Source organism: Pararge aegeria, chromosome 6 (assembly GCF_905163445.1).
Source record: "Pararge aegeria chromosome 6, ilParAegt1.1, whole genome shotgun sequence".
Classification (NCBI taxonomy): Eukaryota; Metazoa; Arthropoda; class Insecta; order Lepidoptera; family Nymphalidae; genus Pararge; species Pararge aegeria.
Window position 1 is genome coordinate 16,338,373 of NC_053185.1, and position 16,376 is coordinate 16,354,748.

General features: G+C 34.5%; 4 protein-coding genes across 7 annotated transcripts in view; 1 reads left to right on the forward strand and 3 right to left on the reverse strand.

The window, feature by feature from the left end:
• The window catches only part of LOC120624711 (TRPL translocation defect protein 14), a 45,161-nt gene extending 32,799 nt beyond the window's left edge, over window positions 1–12,362 (reverse strand). Inside the window, exons 1-4 of one of the 3 annotated variants that reach the window (XM_039891392.1) lie at window positions 12,159–12,362; window positions 11,877–11,944; window positions 11,394–11,431; window positions 9,927–9,964 (exon numbers count right to left, since the gene is read on the reverse strand). In XM_039891392.1, coding sequence (XP_039747326.1) covers window positions 9,927–9,964; window positions 11,394–11,431; window positions 11,877–11,944; window positions 12,159–12,207 — 193 coding nt within the window. In that variant the 5' untranslated portion in view covers window positions 12,208–12,362. The remainder of the gene's footprint in view (window positions 1–9,926; window positions 9,965–11,393; window positions 11,432–11,876; window positions 11,945–12,158) is intronic. The other 2 variants (XM_039891395.1, XM_039891394.1) reach the window with 2 other exon arrangements.
• LOC120624713 lies at window positions 4,459–6,929 on the forward strand. Its single transcript, XM_039891397.1, has 2 exons — window positions 4,459–4,926; window positions 5,992–6,929. Exons 1-2 carry the CDS (start codon window positions 4,752–4,754, stop codon window positions 6,783–6,785), a joined length of 969 nt encoding a protein of 322 aa, XP_039747331.1. The 5' UTR covers window positions 4,459–4,751; the 3' UTR covers window positions 6,786–6,929.
• On the reverse strand, window positions 4,928–7,391 carry LOC120624712 (protein ANTAGONIST OF LIKE HETEROCHROMATIN PROTEIN 1-like). Its single transcript, XM_039891396.1, has 2 exons — window positions 6,926–7,391; window positions 4,928–5,864 (listed from the first exon to the last, which is right to left on the reverse strand). The coding sequence occupies exons 1-2, from the start codon at window positions 7,231–7,233 to the stop codon at window positions 4,961–4,963; spliced, it is 1,212 nt and encodes a 403-aa protein (XP_039747330.1). The 5' UTR covers window positions 7,234–7,391; the 3' UTR covers window positions 4,928–4,960.
• A 1,642-nt stretch (window positions 12,363–14,004) lies between the features above and the next one.
• Window positions 14,005–16,041, reverse strand: LOC120624494 (DNA repair protein RAD51 homolog 4). 2 transcript variants are annotated; one of them, XM_039891074.1, is made up of 6 exons: window positions 16,007–16,041; window positions 15,657–15,740; window positions 15,374–15,584; window positions 14,982–15,159; window positions 14,610–14,732; window positions 14,005–14,254 (listed from the first exon to the last, which is right to left on the reverse strand). In XM_039891074.1, the coding sequence occupies exons 1-6, from the start codon at window positions 16,009–16,011 to the stop codon at window positions 14,022–14,024; spliced, it is 834 nt and encodes a 277-aa protein (XP_039747008.1). In that variant the 5' UTR covers window positions 16,012–16,041; the 3' UTR covers window positions 14,005–14,021. The 2 variants fall into 2 exon arrangements, with proteins under 2 accessions (XP_039747008.1, XP_039747007.1); XM_039891073.1 differs by lacking the exon at window positions 16,007–16,041 and having other exon boundaries at window positions 15,657–15,997.
• Window positions 16,042–16,376: the final 335 nt, after the last annotated feature.

The window sequence follows — 16,376 nt, forward strand, 5'->3', positions numbered from 1 at the left end:
CATAAAGTACTCTATCCTATCGCGCGCTCTTATTTACATTATGTATATTTTTATATCTAGTAACGAGATTAAAGTTCGAAAGACATTTTTGTATTTTTGGACGTTTTTGTACGCGGGTCTAGTTAAATACCAGTTATCATGCAAGGCCTTTAACTTAATGCCGGATACGAACGGTTAGGCTTAAAAGTACCTTCGCGATTTATCCAACATAAATATTTTTGTGGACACAAATATCACCTACCTTCCATGCCTCAGAGAATACGTTAATTTGCACTGAATCATAATTGAAATTATATTGCAGCTACGCTAAGTAGCTGTTGCCAGCGACGTCGATAGTGTTAATTTTTTTTTTTTAATCCATCAAAAAGCTTCCGGGTTCAAACAATTCAGTCATACATGATTTTTTGCCTTTTTAGATTGCAAGCCCTTTGTGGCCTAGTTATTTAACACCCAGAATTGTAATATACACAATTTAAAGAACCATGAAAAATCGACCTATCGGTTTGAACGCTAAGAGGACACTTACAACTGATGGCATCAAGATACATATTCCAATGTTTAGAGATTGACCCGGGAATCCCCATTGACGCCTTGCGCCTTGCGCTAGCCATTTATAAGTAAGTTTAAGTTACCAAAACTACTTTTACGGTTGCGTGTTCGGTTCTCTTCGGTTCATAATGAATTATTATTATTATTAGTAATTACTAAGGTAAAATTACAGGATTCTGAAATACAAGTGGGGTTTAGGTACCAATCTCATATCTAATTCTATTCTACTACTATTTAATACTATAATTAAAACAAACAATACTTCACGTAATATCAATTATCATTACAAAACAATAAATAGTATGCTGTTCTTAAAATCTAGACCAGATTTTCATGTTATGATATCACCAAAGACATGAGCAGTAGTTATTGTGGATTTAACCCCCTATTGTGTTAAACAACGTTACTAGCAACTATTTTAACGGTCGCGAAGAACTGTAAGATTTTCCGATTCATAATGCACCTAAGCGGGCGTCGGCTAATTCAAAGACTCGGCACGTACTGTACAGTACTGTAAGTAATTTATAAGTGCGTCGCAATTTGTGGATTCAATTGATCAATGCTTAGTATTTTGATTATCGTTTTCGCTTCATTATTTTAATTAATGTGGAAAAATTGAGGATAGTTTTTCAATTATTATTTAATGTTTTATTTATTTATTTTCACATAGTTTCTCAAATAGCCTGTAGATATACTGCTAACTATTTGAGTGGACGGACAGTCTATATATGAAAGTCTAGAGAAAGTGTGTAAAGGTGTGAAAGGTATGTTCCGTATAGGCTCCGAAACGGCTGGACCGATATCAATGAAACTTTCAGGGAATCTCCGGATTGACCTGGCGAGTAATCCTGTAAAGTTTGGTGACGATCGGAGCACTCCTATTTTTGAACTGTCAAACTGTCAAATACAGCTTTTCTTTACTATGATGATATTCTATTGTTGGGTGTACATGGGTGTAGATAATGATCTTTACCCACTCGAGAAAAGAATAGAAGAGAATGAATACGAAGAGAAATAAATGATTGAATATATAATGAGACTTAAATTAAAAATTTAATGATATCAGTTGATTGTTTAAATAAAATAAAGCAAAATCTTGCCCGGCGAAGCGGGTTGGGTACGCTAGTATAATATAAAACTGTTGCTGTCAAATTATTGATTTTTAATGCGACGATCAGTTGGCAACTCGGTGGGAAAGTTATTGAATCGAACAGCTGTGCGAGAAATGGGTTAAATGTGAGGCACATAACCTTCTTGCCTACGGAATATAATTAAAGGCTCCGGAGTCATTAAAGGTGAATCAATCATACTACGGCATTGGCAAATACTAAATAGGTTTCAGCTGAAAATCTGCGATTGTTTTTAAAGCATTGCTCGGCGTCGACGCTTTTACAGAATATTAGAGTAAAAGGTAAATGGCTTAAATAGTGAAATTGTTACAAAATAATATGTATATATATATGTATGTTTGTTGTAATTTATGGCATAGTGTATGAATAAAGTATTTTTTTTCTCTATTACAGTTACAAAAAAATCGCAATAAGAAATATTCAAGAGAATGATTATAAATTCGTTGCAAAAGAAGCACCGTATAGCGAGTGCAAGCGAAGCGGTGCTATCAATAACTGTTACTGTGATTCACCTGAGAAAAAATATTTGTAAGATACAATCAGATACTTTATATAAGACAAGCGATAAGGCAAAGCAAAAAAAGTAAACGCATGTTTATCCCAGAAACGCCCTTGTACTATTGATCTAATGGAGTTATCTATAGAAACAATAAGGTATATGGTCCACGTGATAAAGCTTCTGCAGTAACAGAAAGCCACTGAAACGAAAATAAATGGAGCACGTGACGCGGCCGAGCGGGGCCTAGCCTCACGGATTATTGCGAAAACAATAATAGGTACATTTATTTACTCGCGTTTTTCTTAAGAAATATCAAACTGTGCCTTATAATAATAGGGTAAATTTACTTGGGTCTCATCCATACTAACATAATAAATGCGAAAGTGTGTTTTTTTTGTTTGTTTGTCTTCCCTATACGCAATAACTAAACAACCGATCGACTTGATTTGAAGAGTTTATCGAAAGGAAATCGAGGAACATGTGCTACTTTTATAACTAACAGTTCCCACGGGATTATTAAGAAATCCTTAATAAATACGGATAACGAACGCGGGCTCCACAAGACCATGTGCGAGCCTAGTGGTTGTAACTTTGTCCTACCTTTCGGAGGAACAGGGTTCGATCGCCGGCACGCATTTTAAAAAATTTAGGAGTTATGCGCGTTTTAGTTTAGTCAATGAAATATCATATTTGTTACGCAATAAAAGCAAACTCAGAAAGGGTTTATAAATTATGGAATATCGGTAGAATTTCCTTCTGTATTCTCAGAAATTGTGAAATAATTAAGATTTTGATAACAAGTCATAGGTTTCTAGAGTGACCTAAAATACGCTAGGTTCGAGACCTCTGGACTCTGGAAGCGTATAATTTTGTATATAATTATTTCAAATTGTTCAGATTAAAGATATCAATTTTAAAATATAAATAATAATTCGTTTGTAACTATTCGCGGAATTACTAACTCAAATCGGCTGAAAACATATTTCAGTAATAAATTATAAATTAAACATAATAGATAAATTATATCAAAATTATATATCGCCAAACATGAGTGCACGAAAGCGTATAATTTTGTTGTTAATTATTTCTAATAGTTAATAGTACGATATCCATTCCATTCTCATTCGATATAACTTATCTAAATATATAATTTAACAGATTATATATTCAGATAAGTTATATCGAAATTATATATCGCCAAACATGAGTACACGTAATCTAAACTAAGCACGTCCACTGCCTTCAATACAGTAACTATCAATAGTGGTATTCTATCATTCATGCGTTTGTAAATATAATCTAATCGATATATCCATTACTACGTTAAATTTGAAAGTGTATCCCTACTTCCCTACTAATATTATAAATGTGAATGTAAGTTTGTTTGTTACGCTTTCACGCGAAAACTACTGAACCGATCATCACAAAACTTTGTACACATATTCCTGCAGTTATTAGAAGTAATATAAGATGCTTTTTATCCCGAAATTAAGCTCAGTTCTCTTGGGAGAGCTATCCTAAATACATAAAGTGCTTCCACATTTGTAAGGCACATGTCTTTCGAAAAACAATAACAAAAGCGGACGAAGTCGCGGGCAACAGCTAGTACCTAATAAGTCTTACTAGATTCATCATCATCAACACATTACCGGCCCACTACAGGGCACGGGTGTCCTCTTAGAAAGAGAAGGGTTTAGACCTTTATCTATACTAATATTATACTACGACAATACACACATCGTCACCTAGCCCCAAAGTAAGCGTAACTTGTGTTATGGGTACTAAGATGACTGATGAATATTTTAATGTTGGCGCAGTGGGCAGCGACCCTGCTTTCTGAGTCCAAGGCCGTGGGTTCGATTCCCACAACTGGAAAATGTTTGTGTGATGAGCATAAGTGTTTTTCAGTGTCTGGGTGTTTATATGTATTTTCTAAGTATTTATTTATATATAATTCCTAAAAATATTCATCAGTCATCTTAGTACCCATAACACAAGCTACGCTTACTTTGGGGCTAGGTGGCGATGTGTGTATTGTCTTAGTATATTTATTTATTTATTTAATTCATTCGGTAAAAAAAAAAAAAACTAACTCTGTGCCAAAAATCAAGTTTATTTGTTGCTTACTTAGGGTGAGAAGGAAGGACAAACAAACGCAAGTTAGCAATTCGACTATTAGTTAGTAAAAGAATAATGTTTCATTTATATTCTTTAAGATAATAATAATATAAACTGTTGCTAATTACACAATATCTTCACGGTTTAACGTGAATGTAAGGCCTCTTTTCCATTACACGGTTTCTCGCCGTGAAAATCTACGGTTAATTCGCCGCGTGTAGGCACGGTCGTCAGTGTGGTATGGATCACTATATGAGCTTGTCGACATGCACGGTGGCGCCAAGGCACGGCGCCGCGGCCGCGTGCGCCGTGACTGCCCCTCGGCGCGCCGCGTCTACGCACGGCGTGATTTTCACCAGTGTTGTATGGCAGTCTATCGGGGTGTGTCGACGGTGCCGGACGTACGCACGGATTCGTGACCGCTTATATACGCTGTTTCGCGATTTTATTATAAAATGAACATAAATCAAGAATTATTAATTACGTTGATTCAAGAAAGGCCTGTAATATGGGATAAGACCATCGACGATTATAAAAATAAGCGGCTTAAATATGATTCCTGGAAAGAAATATTTATTCATTTCCAGCCCACATTTGAAGATTTAAGTGGTGATGAGAAAAACAAGTTTGGTAAGTTACAGATATTTAATTATTAACTTTTTACTTATGCATAGTTGTTTTGATAGGAGAGGCGACCTTCGTTAGATACAAAATATTGTGCAAATCTGTTGCGAACTTCATTAGCCGCCAAACTTCCGCGAACTGCATTCGTGATAGGTAACTGGATTAGTTCCGATTCTGAATCAAGGGTGGACTCATTTTCACTCGCATTGTGAAACTGAAAGTTTTCCTGCTTATGTATAAAATTTTGCAAAACACAACATGTTTTCACAATATCAACTGCCAAATCGATGGACACATTCATTGGCCGGTGAAAAATTCGCCATTTATTGGATAAAATGCCAAACGCACATTCAACAAATCTTCGCGCTCTTGTGAGTCTGTAGTTAAATGTACGTTTTAATTGATCAAGCTGATGACCACCAAATGGACGAAGCAAGTGATAATGCAAAGCAAAGGCTTCGTCCGCAACGAACACATATGGCAAATCGTAGTCAATTCCAGGCAAACGTGTTGCATCGGGTAGATTTAATCCGTTGTTTGTTAAATTTTTCCAAAATGGGGTCTCTTTAAACACACTGGAATCACACTCCTTTCCGTAGGCGCCAACGTCAACAAATATAAAGTTGTAATCGCTATCTACTACTGCCATCAAAACTATAGAAAAAAAATGTTTGTAATTTAAAAACATCGAGCCACTATCAATTGGCTTAATAAGTCTGATGTGTTTTCCATCGACCGCTCCTAAGCACAGCGGGAAGTTGGAAGATTCTTGAAATTTGCTTGCAATGTGTAGCCAGTCTTCTTTAGATGGCATTTTCATATATTCTTTATACAGTTCTAACCAAATGTAGTGGCATACTTCACGTACGATGCAACTTATGGTTTTTATTCCAATTCTATAGCTGTAGTATAGGTCAGTAAAGGTATCTCCTGTTGCTAGATACCTGAAATATAAAACAAAACGGTTCAGGTTCAAATACTAAAACCCCATTTTAGGTCGGGGTCGATTCAGTTTAGGTCGGGGGTTTTCATAAATTTTGAATTTAATAATTATTATTTATTTATTTTCAGGGCAAATGGTGATGAAGAAGTGGACCAATATGAAAGATAGCTGGATAAAATATGACAAAAAAATTAATGAATGTAAGTCTGGTTCTTCAGCAAAAAAAATAAGAAAATATATGTTCTATGATGAAATGATGTTCCTAAAAAAAAATGTTGAGCATCGCAAGACCGATTCTAACATGACTGAACATGTTCATGATTCTAGCCTCAGTAATGAAAATTTTGATAGTGCAGTCCCGAATCAATCAAGCTCGGGATACACTGAACGGAGTGAGACGCAAAGGGCTAAAAAAAAAAGAAAAAATGAACTAAGTGAAGTTGACATTAGGTTTATGAAGTTTATGGATTCAGCAGAACGAGATGAGAAAAAGAAAAGCCGTAGTATGAACTTTTTTATGGGAATCGCTGATACAGTTGACAAGTTCAGTGATGAAAATATGATAGACTTTCAGTTTCAAGTAATTTCAATAATTAAAAATATTCAACAAAGACAGTGTACTCAGTATATACCTACATCAAGAAACCAATGGGATCAAGGCCATCAAGGATATTTAAGTGGTACAGCATCCTCAAATGCGCAATCGTCAACATATGGATATTCTACAGCTGCTAGATCGAGCTATGGAATAAGTCGTCCACAGACGTCTTCTCATGATTTTGGACACGGTTCTGGTTTAGAGCCAATCCACTACCGACCCGAATCACAATTATCTGTACATAGTGTAAATGCGGAAAGTATCTCGGCAGATTCTCAAGTTTCTATTGAAGACGAATTCGATTTTAGTACCGCACTTGAGTAGCATTTTCAGCGTAGTGTATTTTTTGATTTACTTGTTCTTAAATTAATAATTATTAAAATTCAATTACATGTAATAATTTTGTTTGTGTGCAATAAACAATTTTAAACTAAAATATGTCATTTAATTTTGTACCTACTTACCTCAGAGTTACAGCCAATCTTTCTGCGGGCGATATACTCTCTCGCATAAAAGTATCTTGATGTTTTAGTTCCTGGGATAATTTTTGGAGCAAGTTGTCGAATGTAGTTTTCTGCATTCTAAAATAATTGTAAAACTTGTCTTCATCTTCTCTCAATTGATTCTTGACAAGTGTATGAAACGCGCCATATTCCTCCCTTTTTTCTAAAATCGGATGTATCCAAAACCTTACTTCCCTTTTTTTTTCTATTTTCTTTTTCCTATATATGTAATAAGCAACTATAATCTTTTTTTTCGTAAGAAAATTCATGACGCAGCACGTCCTACACAGCCCGAGTAAAAAGCGCTACTAGCCAGTACTTACCAATGTCTCGCGCGGTGATTTTGCCGTATCATGTACAAGCTAGCACGTTTTTTCAACCGTACGGCTTACACACCGTACGTTTGAACAACCGTGTAATGGAAAAGATGCCTAACGGTAGAATAAAATTCTATTGTAAAGAAAATTTACTGCGATAAGAAACATCAGTAGCGTAGCATCAAGGCTACGAAGAAAATTAACAAGTGAAAATAAACATACAAACTATTTCTGAGGTACAAAAGCGCGAAAAACTGCGAGCTTTGTGCGCTGAGCGCGCTTCGTAAATAAACCTAAACATAAAGGTATTTACTTCGACAAATTTACACAATATTCAATATGTAAAGTACTTCATTATAGTATTCTACATAATGAATATCATAAACATGTACAAAGTTTGAAGCAACAATGACGAATTTTACTTTCAAAGTACAGTGTTAGTTAAATTTAAAGATAATCTATACAAATGGGAAGGATGTAAGTATCTGTTTGTAAATTCACCAATAGTAGAAGTAGAAGAGCTTTTTGTGCTCGTCCGGGAAAGTACCAGTGTCATGCTTTTTTCTGTCGCCAATCAGAATTTCTGTAGTCTTCAGGGTGATTACGTATCTCGCGACAGGCGTACATCTTGCGATCACTGCTGTCAAACGGCACTTTTGTAAATTTATTATATAGAAAAGTGACTGCTGTCAAGCAGTGATCGCAAGTGTATGCCAGTCGCAAGCCTGTCGCGAGATAAGTTATCACTCTGCCGGTCTGATATGAGTGGTTGCCAGTGTAATTGTGTAGCCAATCAGAATTACTGTGGTCTTCAGGGTGACCACCTTTGTATATTTATTGTACGGATAAGTGACGTTTGACAGCAGTGATCGCGAGATTTACACCGGTCGCAAGCTTGTCGCGAGATACGTTATCGCTCTGCCGGTCTGATGAGAGTAGTTGCCGATGTAATTGCAGGCTCATACGGCTTAACACTTACGCCTCCAGATGATGATGATTGATGATGATTGTAGATAGATGACCGGGCGGGCTTCGTAGGACGTGTTCCTATCCCAGCGAAATGTTGCTAAGTTTACAGGCGATGGTTTTATGATGAAAACTGCTAGTTATGTAGACAACATCCTATTTTATAATCAATACTACTATTATAAATGCGAAAGTGTCCGTCTGTTTGCTTATCTAAAGAACTCCACTGACAAATATAGGGTACTTTTTATATCGGAAAAGCGCTCGTAAATGGTTTCCGGGGGTTTAAAAAAAAACATTTTTTTCCCATGCACGGCTAAGCAGATAAACAGATCTGGACGAACTATATATGTTGCAGACTAGGGTCTGCTTTTAGTCCGGGTTAAAAATGGGTATCGAAAGGATAATTGAAAAAAGAAAACTAAAGGAGGAACATGTCAGGAACATGTCATGTCATAATAAGAACTTAACTTCTATATATAGGTACAGTAGTTCAAATAGGATCTCTCTTCTCTTCTCTCTTTTGATGATCTACTTATTATGAAATATTTGAACAGAGTAGTTTTAATTTGTAATTAGGTATTACAACATGACTGATGTACAGCTGTTCAATTGTTCAAAAGTTAAAAGTATTGTCTTTCCTATATACCTATACCAAATACATATTACAATAAAACTATCTTGCGTAATGCAGTAGTAAAGTATCAATTTTAAAAAACGTAGTAGACTAAATTACTCTCTTAATCAAATAGCATTGTGGGACACAAACCGACAAAGACACCCTACCGACAAAGCCGTGCCGTGCATCAGAGGTATGACTACCATACTCCGTAGGTAACAGGTTAGCCCGCTACCATCTTAAACTGCATCATCACTTACCACGTGAGATTGCAGTCAAGGGCTATCTTGTAGTGGAATAAAAGTTAAAAGCTTAGAAAAACTATGTATTTCAACCATTAGAACCTACTAAGAAGCTCATGTACAAGTGATTTTACATTTTTTAATCGTTTCTCAGTAAGTAATCATAATAATTATATCTGCTTAATACTTTGTTAGAGGTTATCTGCAGAAGTGACAAATTCAAAAAGTTACATTTAATCATAATGAAAACAGATTGGACATAATATTTCGAATTTATTCGACTATAAAATTGCAACAAAGAATAGCTTAGACCATAATCGTGTCTAAAAAAGCTTAGTAGTTTTCTTGAAGTTCATTTCAAGGCGTTTGTTCAGCTTTTAAATCTTCTACCAATAATAAACAAAACCTAGAAAGATTACAGTAAAACAAACAAAGAGGGCCTTCACTGGTACGCCCGCCAGATGTGAAACATCCAATAAGTAGAAATATAGTAGAATTAAAGTTAATAAGAAGAAACACAAAAATCATTTATATATTAAAATTGGTTGATCAATAAAATAATACAAAACATTTGAAATACGTCAACGTAGAGGGGCACCAAACAGCGTCATGCCGATTGCCGTGACGGCATACGAATCTATTTTACTGCCAAGGCGCGCTTTTAGATGTTTCACATAAAAAGATGAGTCATTGAGGCAATTCAAACGATCGATTGAACAATACAATATTGTGCAGTTCTGTTTAGGCTTGATTATGGATTTGATGCTTTGTTGGCGATTTATCCTAGCAGGTCGGTATAATTATAAAGTAGTTCTTACCTTCTTCTGGACTGAGGTCTGCAAACTTTACACCTCCACTGTAAAAGAAATAAAATCATTGCAGTCACAGTTAATATAAGTAATACTAAATGATGATGATAAATACTGAAGTAACTTTGCAAATTTTTTACAATAATTTTCGGTTAACTAAAAATGTATTATTACATTTATAAAATATTAAATGTGCAATAGGTACAATTTATTTTAACAAAATAATTACTGTAGATAGAGATAATAGTTTTACGGCCGGTCCACACTGTGCGTTGCGGCAGCGGCGCGGTGCATGAGAAGTGCCGCTGCGGCTGTCTACATAGAAAAGTCCGGCCGGCGCAAGGCACGCACGCCGGACATGAAACCATCGAGACGAGGTGGGTAGTCTATGCAATGCGCAGCCGCAGCAGTGATTGTTCGGCACCGTAACATACGCAACGCGCCGTGTGGATCGGCCGTTAGTGAATATAGATAGGTGGTATTAAGTTGGTAGATAAGTACATTTTGCAATTAAATTTTCTGCTATGTAAATTTACTATTAAATTAACAAATGGAAGAGCATATAAACAAAATACTCAAAATTGTAGTAAATAAAATTTGCACTGTACACAAATCGAAGCTTATTCACAATTCAGTATTTTAATTTAAAGTGTTGTATATGGTTTTAAGGCAATATAGTCTCTTCCTAGCATATTCCCACTTTTTAACTAGCACCTGTTTTTTATTCTGAACCCACATTGGTGCTTTTCACTTCATTCACTCCCATATAAATCCTAAACTGAACCAATAGCTCTTAAGAAGTGACACTTTCATATAGTTAAGACTATTTATCATGTTGAACGGATGCTACTTAAAAAAGAGCTATCAATTATGTTTATGATTTGTGTGCAAGAGAATTTGCACCAATATGGGTAGAGGATAGTAGACAGACCTCATAGTTAAATAGAAACTGGATCTGAATGTACAAAAATACCTTAACTAAATTGACAGGTCTAAAAGATTAAGTGGGCTGGGCCAAACTAAGGCAAGACAGACCTAAAATGCATATACTTTAAAAGAATTTTATGGTGACATTCTACAGCATACAATCCTCAGGCTGGCCAATTAAATAGTATGATCAGGGCTTGGTGATCAGTAAAAGAACCTTGGTAAAAGGTTTTAGTTTTGTTTTTAAAGCAATATTATTTAATTTACAGAAATTAACTGGTTTAACAAACTCAAAATTATTCCGTGTGCACAGCAAATAACTCATTCAATTATTAGCTATGCACACTGCCATAGATCAGTACTAGCACGTAGCAGTAGCACTATTTTTACACCTGTCAATTTATTTCAGACATTTGTGTACAACCAAATTAGCATCATTGGAACATGCAGGAAAAGATGGGACTAAAAATACAATGAAAATTCCTGACTGTATCTTTTTAAATTGAGGTTGCAACACACTCTCAAGAGAGAGAAGGTTGCACATCGTACCTTAAGAGGACGGTAGCCGTTTCCGGCACCCGGAACACCTGGAAATAAACACAATGTGGAACAATGTTTTATTGGATCTCCTCTAGGAGAAACCATACTAATAATGAACCACAGGGAAGTTTGTTTTGGCAGTAGATAACATAATAAGTAACAAACTGTTCTCACAACAATGCAGATAGCTTGGTTTATTAAGGAAAATAAATATGACATTTTATATGTCAATTCAAGGCAGACTTTAGCACAAAATTAGAACTCACATGTAAAACTTTATAATAGGAAATAAATTTATTGGAAAGTATACTAGACATAACATCATTGTTTTTACTTTTAATTGAATTTGAATATTTATGTCAGCTTGCAATGTTAATTTCAATTCGGGTGAGATGCAATATCATTAAAATTCACAATAGAATAACAGGGATTTTACATAATACTTATGTCAAAGTGATTCACTGATTCAAGATTCATATAATAAAATATTACCTTCCATCCCAAGTTTTCGAAGAATGTACTAAGCCGAGATTGTCCGGTGGTTTTTCCGCCGCAAGGCCCTGTTTAGGTTAAAAAATATATAAAGCGGCATGTAGGTATGAAATCGGTGCCAAGTCCCCACGTGCATTTCGGAGCTATTTATTTATAAGTTCAAAGCGTTTGCACCATATAATACAACTATTACAACTTGTAACAATAAAATTGTCTTATTTGATGCAAAAATTGCGCCCTGCTCACAATAATTTCATTAATTAAAATAGAATTAACACTCACCTCCAGTCAGTACAAGCTTGTACATAATTTTCTGGGATTGATTCGCCATTTTTAACACACATAAACAGAAATTAAACTAATTTGCACTATAAGGTTTATTGCAAGATATGGATATCATAAAATTGAGAAATATACAATATAGTTTAATAAAACCATCACAGCAAGCTGCGCATCGCCTGATAGGCGCGCGACGAAATGAAAGAAGGAAATCGAATGATAAATTGATGAATGAAATTTTGAAGAATGACACATTGAATTTGACAGAAATATGACAAGCGACATTGACAGTCTATCCTGACAAAGACAAATAACCTGCATTAGTGATTGACTGCTAAATGTCCGATAAATGTGATCTTTTATGAATTTAGGTAGAGTAACTTTCTTGTTTAAATATAGTTTTTGTATCTTATTTGAGAAATCTTGAAGATGAATAATCATCATCACGGATTGATATACACTGCTGGACATAGGTCTTTTGCTCGGATTTCCGAAATTGACGTTCCTGGGTCGGGTTTCCAGCGGCTAATGGCGACCTGCTTGATGTTGGCTGTTCTCCTCGTTTGCGGTCTACCATTTCTGATTTGAATTCAAATTCAAATTTATTTATTTCAAGTATATAAGCACTTTTGAAACGTCAAGTATGTATGTTTGTAGTGACTTTACCACCGGTTCGGAAAGCAGATTCTACCGAGAAGAGCCGGCAAGAAACTCAGTAGTTGCTTTTTTCCAACATCAACATTTACAATCATTTTACTATCTTGCGGGAGATGAGAGCGAGGCTGGCTGCTTCCAATCTACCTTGTCATTGAGGAATTCATCAAATGTATAATAAACTCGCTGTACTAGATGCGTTTTTACACATTTTTTAAATTTATGCATTGGTAGGTCAAGTATTTTCTTAGGAATCAAGTTGTAAAAGCGTATACTCAACCCCACAAAGGAGTTCTGCACCTTTCGCAGACGATATGCAGATATTACTAATTTATGTCCGTTTCTGGTAAGTCGATTGTTAATTTCAGCTTTTTGTTTATAAAGAGCAATATTTTGTCAGTTATATAGCAAGTTGATAGATATATATTGCGAAGCTACTGTAAGAATACCTATTTGTTTAAATTTTTCACGTAGCGATTCGCGTGATCCAAGTTATTGATCGTACGGCTCTTTTCTGTAGTATAAATAGGTATACTTTCAATATCTGCAGCTTTTCCCCACAGTAAGATCCCATAGGACATAATACTGTGAAAATATGCGAAATAAACAAGCCTAGCTGTTTCAAAATCGGTAAGCTGTTTAATTTTCCTGATTGCATATGCAGCTGAGCTTACTCGCTAGGCTTTCTATATGGGTACCCCACTGTAGCTTACAATCTAAGGTCACTCCTAGAAAAACAGTGGAGTTTTCTATTTTCATTTTTTTTTGATCACTTAGAGATATTCCCAGCATGGCTCTCTCCATCGTGCATCGTCCGCAGAGTAACTCTGAGCCTTGTTGTGAGGTATAATATAGTAAGCAAACACGTTTCAGAGCTGTAAGTCATCATTGACAACAATAATATGCTTAATACTCTTTGTTTGTATAAAAAGTTGTACTCACAGATATATTATTATCAGAGATTATGATTAAAAAGTTAATATTGCAGTCGTTCGCGTCAGGTACTTTTAACTGGAAGTAATTCGAAAGTCAATTATATTCTGGTATTCAATACCGATACTTTATATCCCATACCTTAAATTAGGCATACGCATATCCAGTGAGGATACAAACAATACATGACGCCATAGAGTACATTGAATGCATGCCGCCGCAACTGCAACTTTTTAACGAAGTGATAAAATAAAAATTTAAATCTCGCTTATATATTTATTATCCTATTCCAAATGGCCCAACTTCTAACTTACATTTTTGTATCAAATTAGGGTTATTGTATTTCATCACTTTTACACCTATTGTAGAAATATTATTTTCATTTGAATTTTGATACTTTTCCAGAAAAAGTACTTTAATGGGTATATTTTGCCAATATTTACCCAAGCATCTATTCCACTTCTCAGTATATGTAGTTCCTCTTGTTGTAGATGCGCTTTGATTACCATCATCTGTAATATTATTATCTTTCGTAAGGTTACCAAAATATGCTTATTTTAATAACAGAAATACGAAAATGGAACATGCAATCTGATTCTGTGCTTGCAATAATATCCTTTCCTTCATCTTTAGATAAAGTCTTTAACCATGGTAGACATAAAGCAGGGTGATGACATGGAAGAATGGAGATAGATACTTATACTAAAACCACTTAGCACCAGGTGAGATTGCTGTCAAGGGCTAACTTATATTGGAATAATAAAAGACACCACTATTTTACACCTGCCCATATTAAAAAAAAAATGTTTGACAGTACCAAAAATAAAAAAATTAAGACATTATGAGGTGATTTAAAATTTTTATTACCTTCAAGCTCTTCAACATCTTGATCAATCCATCGAGTCTGAATATTGACACAAACAAATCCAATTTCCATTCCTTTGCTTATGTGTCTTGCATAGTTAACAAAGTAGTTTAACAATTTCAATCCTGTAACGAGAAACAGTGTATTTAATAAGTTCCTCTTAAATATTTTTATACTCCATTTATTCTAACTAGATTTGTAAAAAAAACATTCTACATTTATTTATTTGAAAAGAGATTACAAACTTTAGTAGTTTTTATTGGTTTTAAGACATACTTAATCTTGAACAGACCACAATACGAGTAACAAACAATGGAGTCTGTATTATTTATAATAGTCCATTGTTTAGAAGGTAGGTAAAAAAAGTGAAATACCTATTTTGTTATCATCACCAAAATGTTGGAACATAAGACTGGGTAATGAATCTAAAATAATTAGTGATAAGTTTTCAATAATAAGGACACCATTTTTAAGCTCCTCAAACAAGTTTATCAAATCTTCCATATGCCAAATGTTGATAACTTTTATTTTTAACATTATAACAGCCATGTCCTGTAACAGATATTGTACTTTTTATTTTTTCGTGTACTCATAAAAAAACAAATGTTGTTTCATAATCATATAGCAATGTTTAAATCATTTTCTATAATAGAGAAAGTCAGTGCAGGCAAAATTTTATTGTTGGAAGTCTATTAGGTATAACTTATCAAATCAGCTTCCTTATAACAGTACGAATAAATGATACAGAGAATATATATTTTCTTACCTTATGAGAACATCCGCATGAATCTAAGATTTTTTGGACTCTTACAGCAGAAAAATCACCTTTTGTGTCTATGTAAAGTACAGCAGAACTGGTATTTTTGACACAGTTTATTGCAAGTTGCATGCATAGTTGTGATTTACCACTGCCAGCAAGGCCACATATTTCAGTTATAAATCCAACTGGAATTCCATTACCCAAAACTGCATCTAAACTAAATAATTTTATTTTACAAATCTTCTAGGTAATTAGTTTAGGTAGTTACAATAAATTAATAGTCAATTACCTAGTAATTCCAGTAGGAACAATCTGTTTACAAGTTAATCTGTTTGAATATAAGCTGATTCCGTTTACTAGTGGTGCTGAATACCTATCAAGAATATGATTTCTTATTTCTAAAATTTGTGGTAAGCTAAGTTTGCTTAAAGTTGATAACTTTTCAGCGTCTTCTTGAAGAAAGTCCATAAGAGTTATGATACGATTTTGACTGAGAGTCTTTAATATATTGTCTGTTAATAGAACGTGTTCCCGCGCTATTAACTTCTGCATTTCTTAACAGAACTTTAATTCTTTGTTTAATTTTATATAATTATAGCTATTATAAAACTCCTGGTAAATTAATTGAAATAAAATTACCCCATCAAATGATCACAGATGATCAGCTGTTTGCACTTTGCTGTCAAACTTCAAAGTAAACATATTTTGTATGTTGTCAATGTGTTTTTATACTCTTTGAGAAGAACCATAGTAATTTTAACAATAACATCTTTGCAGGATTCTCTAATCACTGTGGAAGACTCCTGAACTAAAAATAAATGTTTTTTTTATTAAAATTTCTTCTTTTTTTTTTGGTTTTTAGGTGTGCCAAATCGGCACGTTGTACTTCGCTTATAAAAGTTAACAGCCAAAATTATATTGTAAAAATAAATAAATTGCTGATAGTTCCGTGCGAGTATTCGAATATTTCATAGACAAAAAAAACTGTAGAAAGAAGCGCAAACGCCCG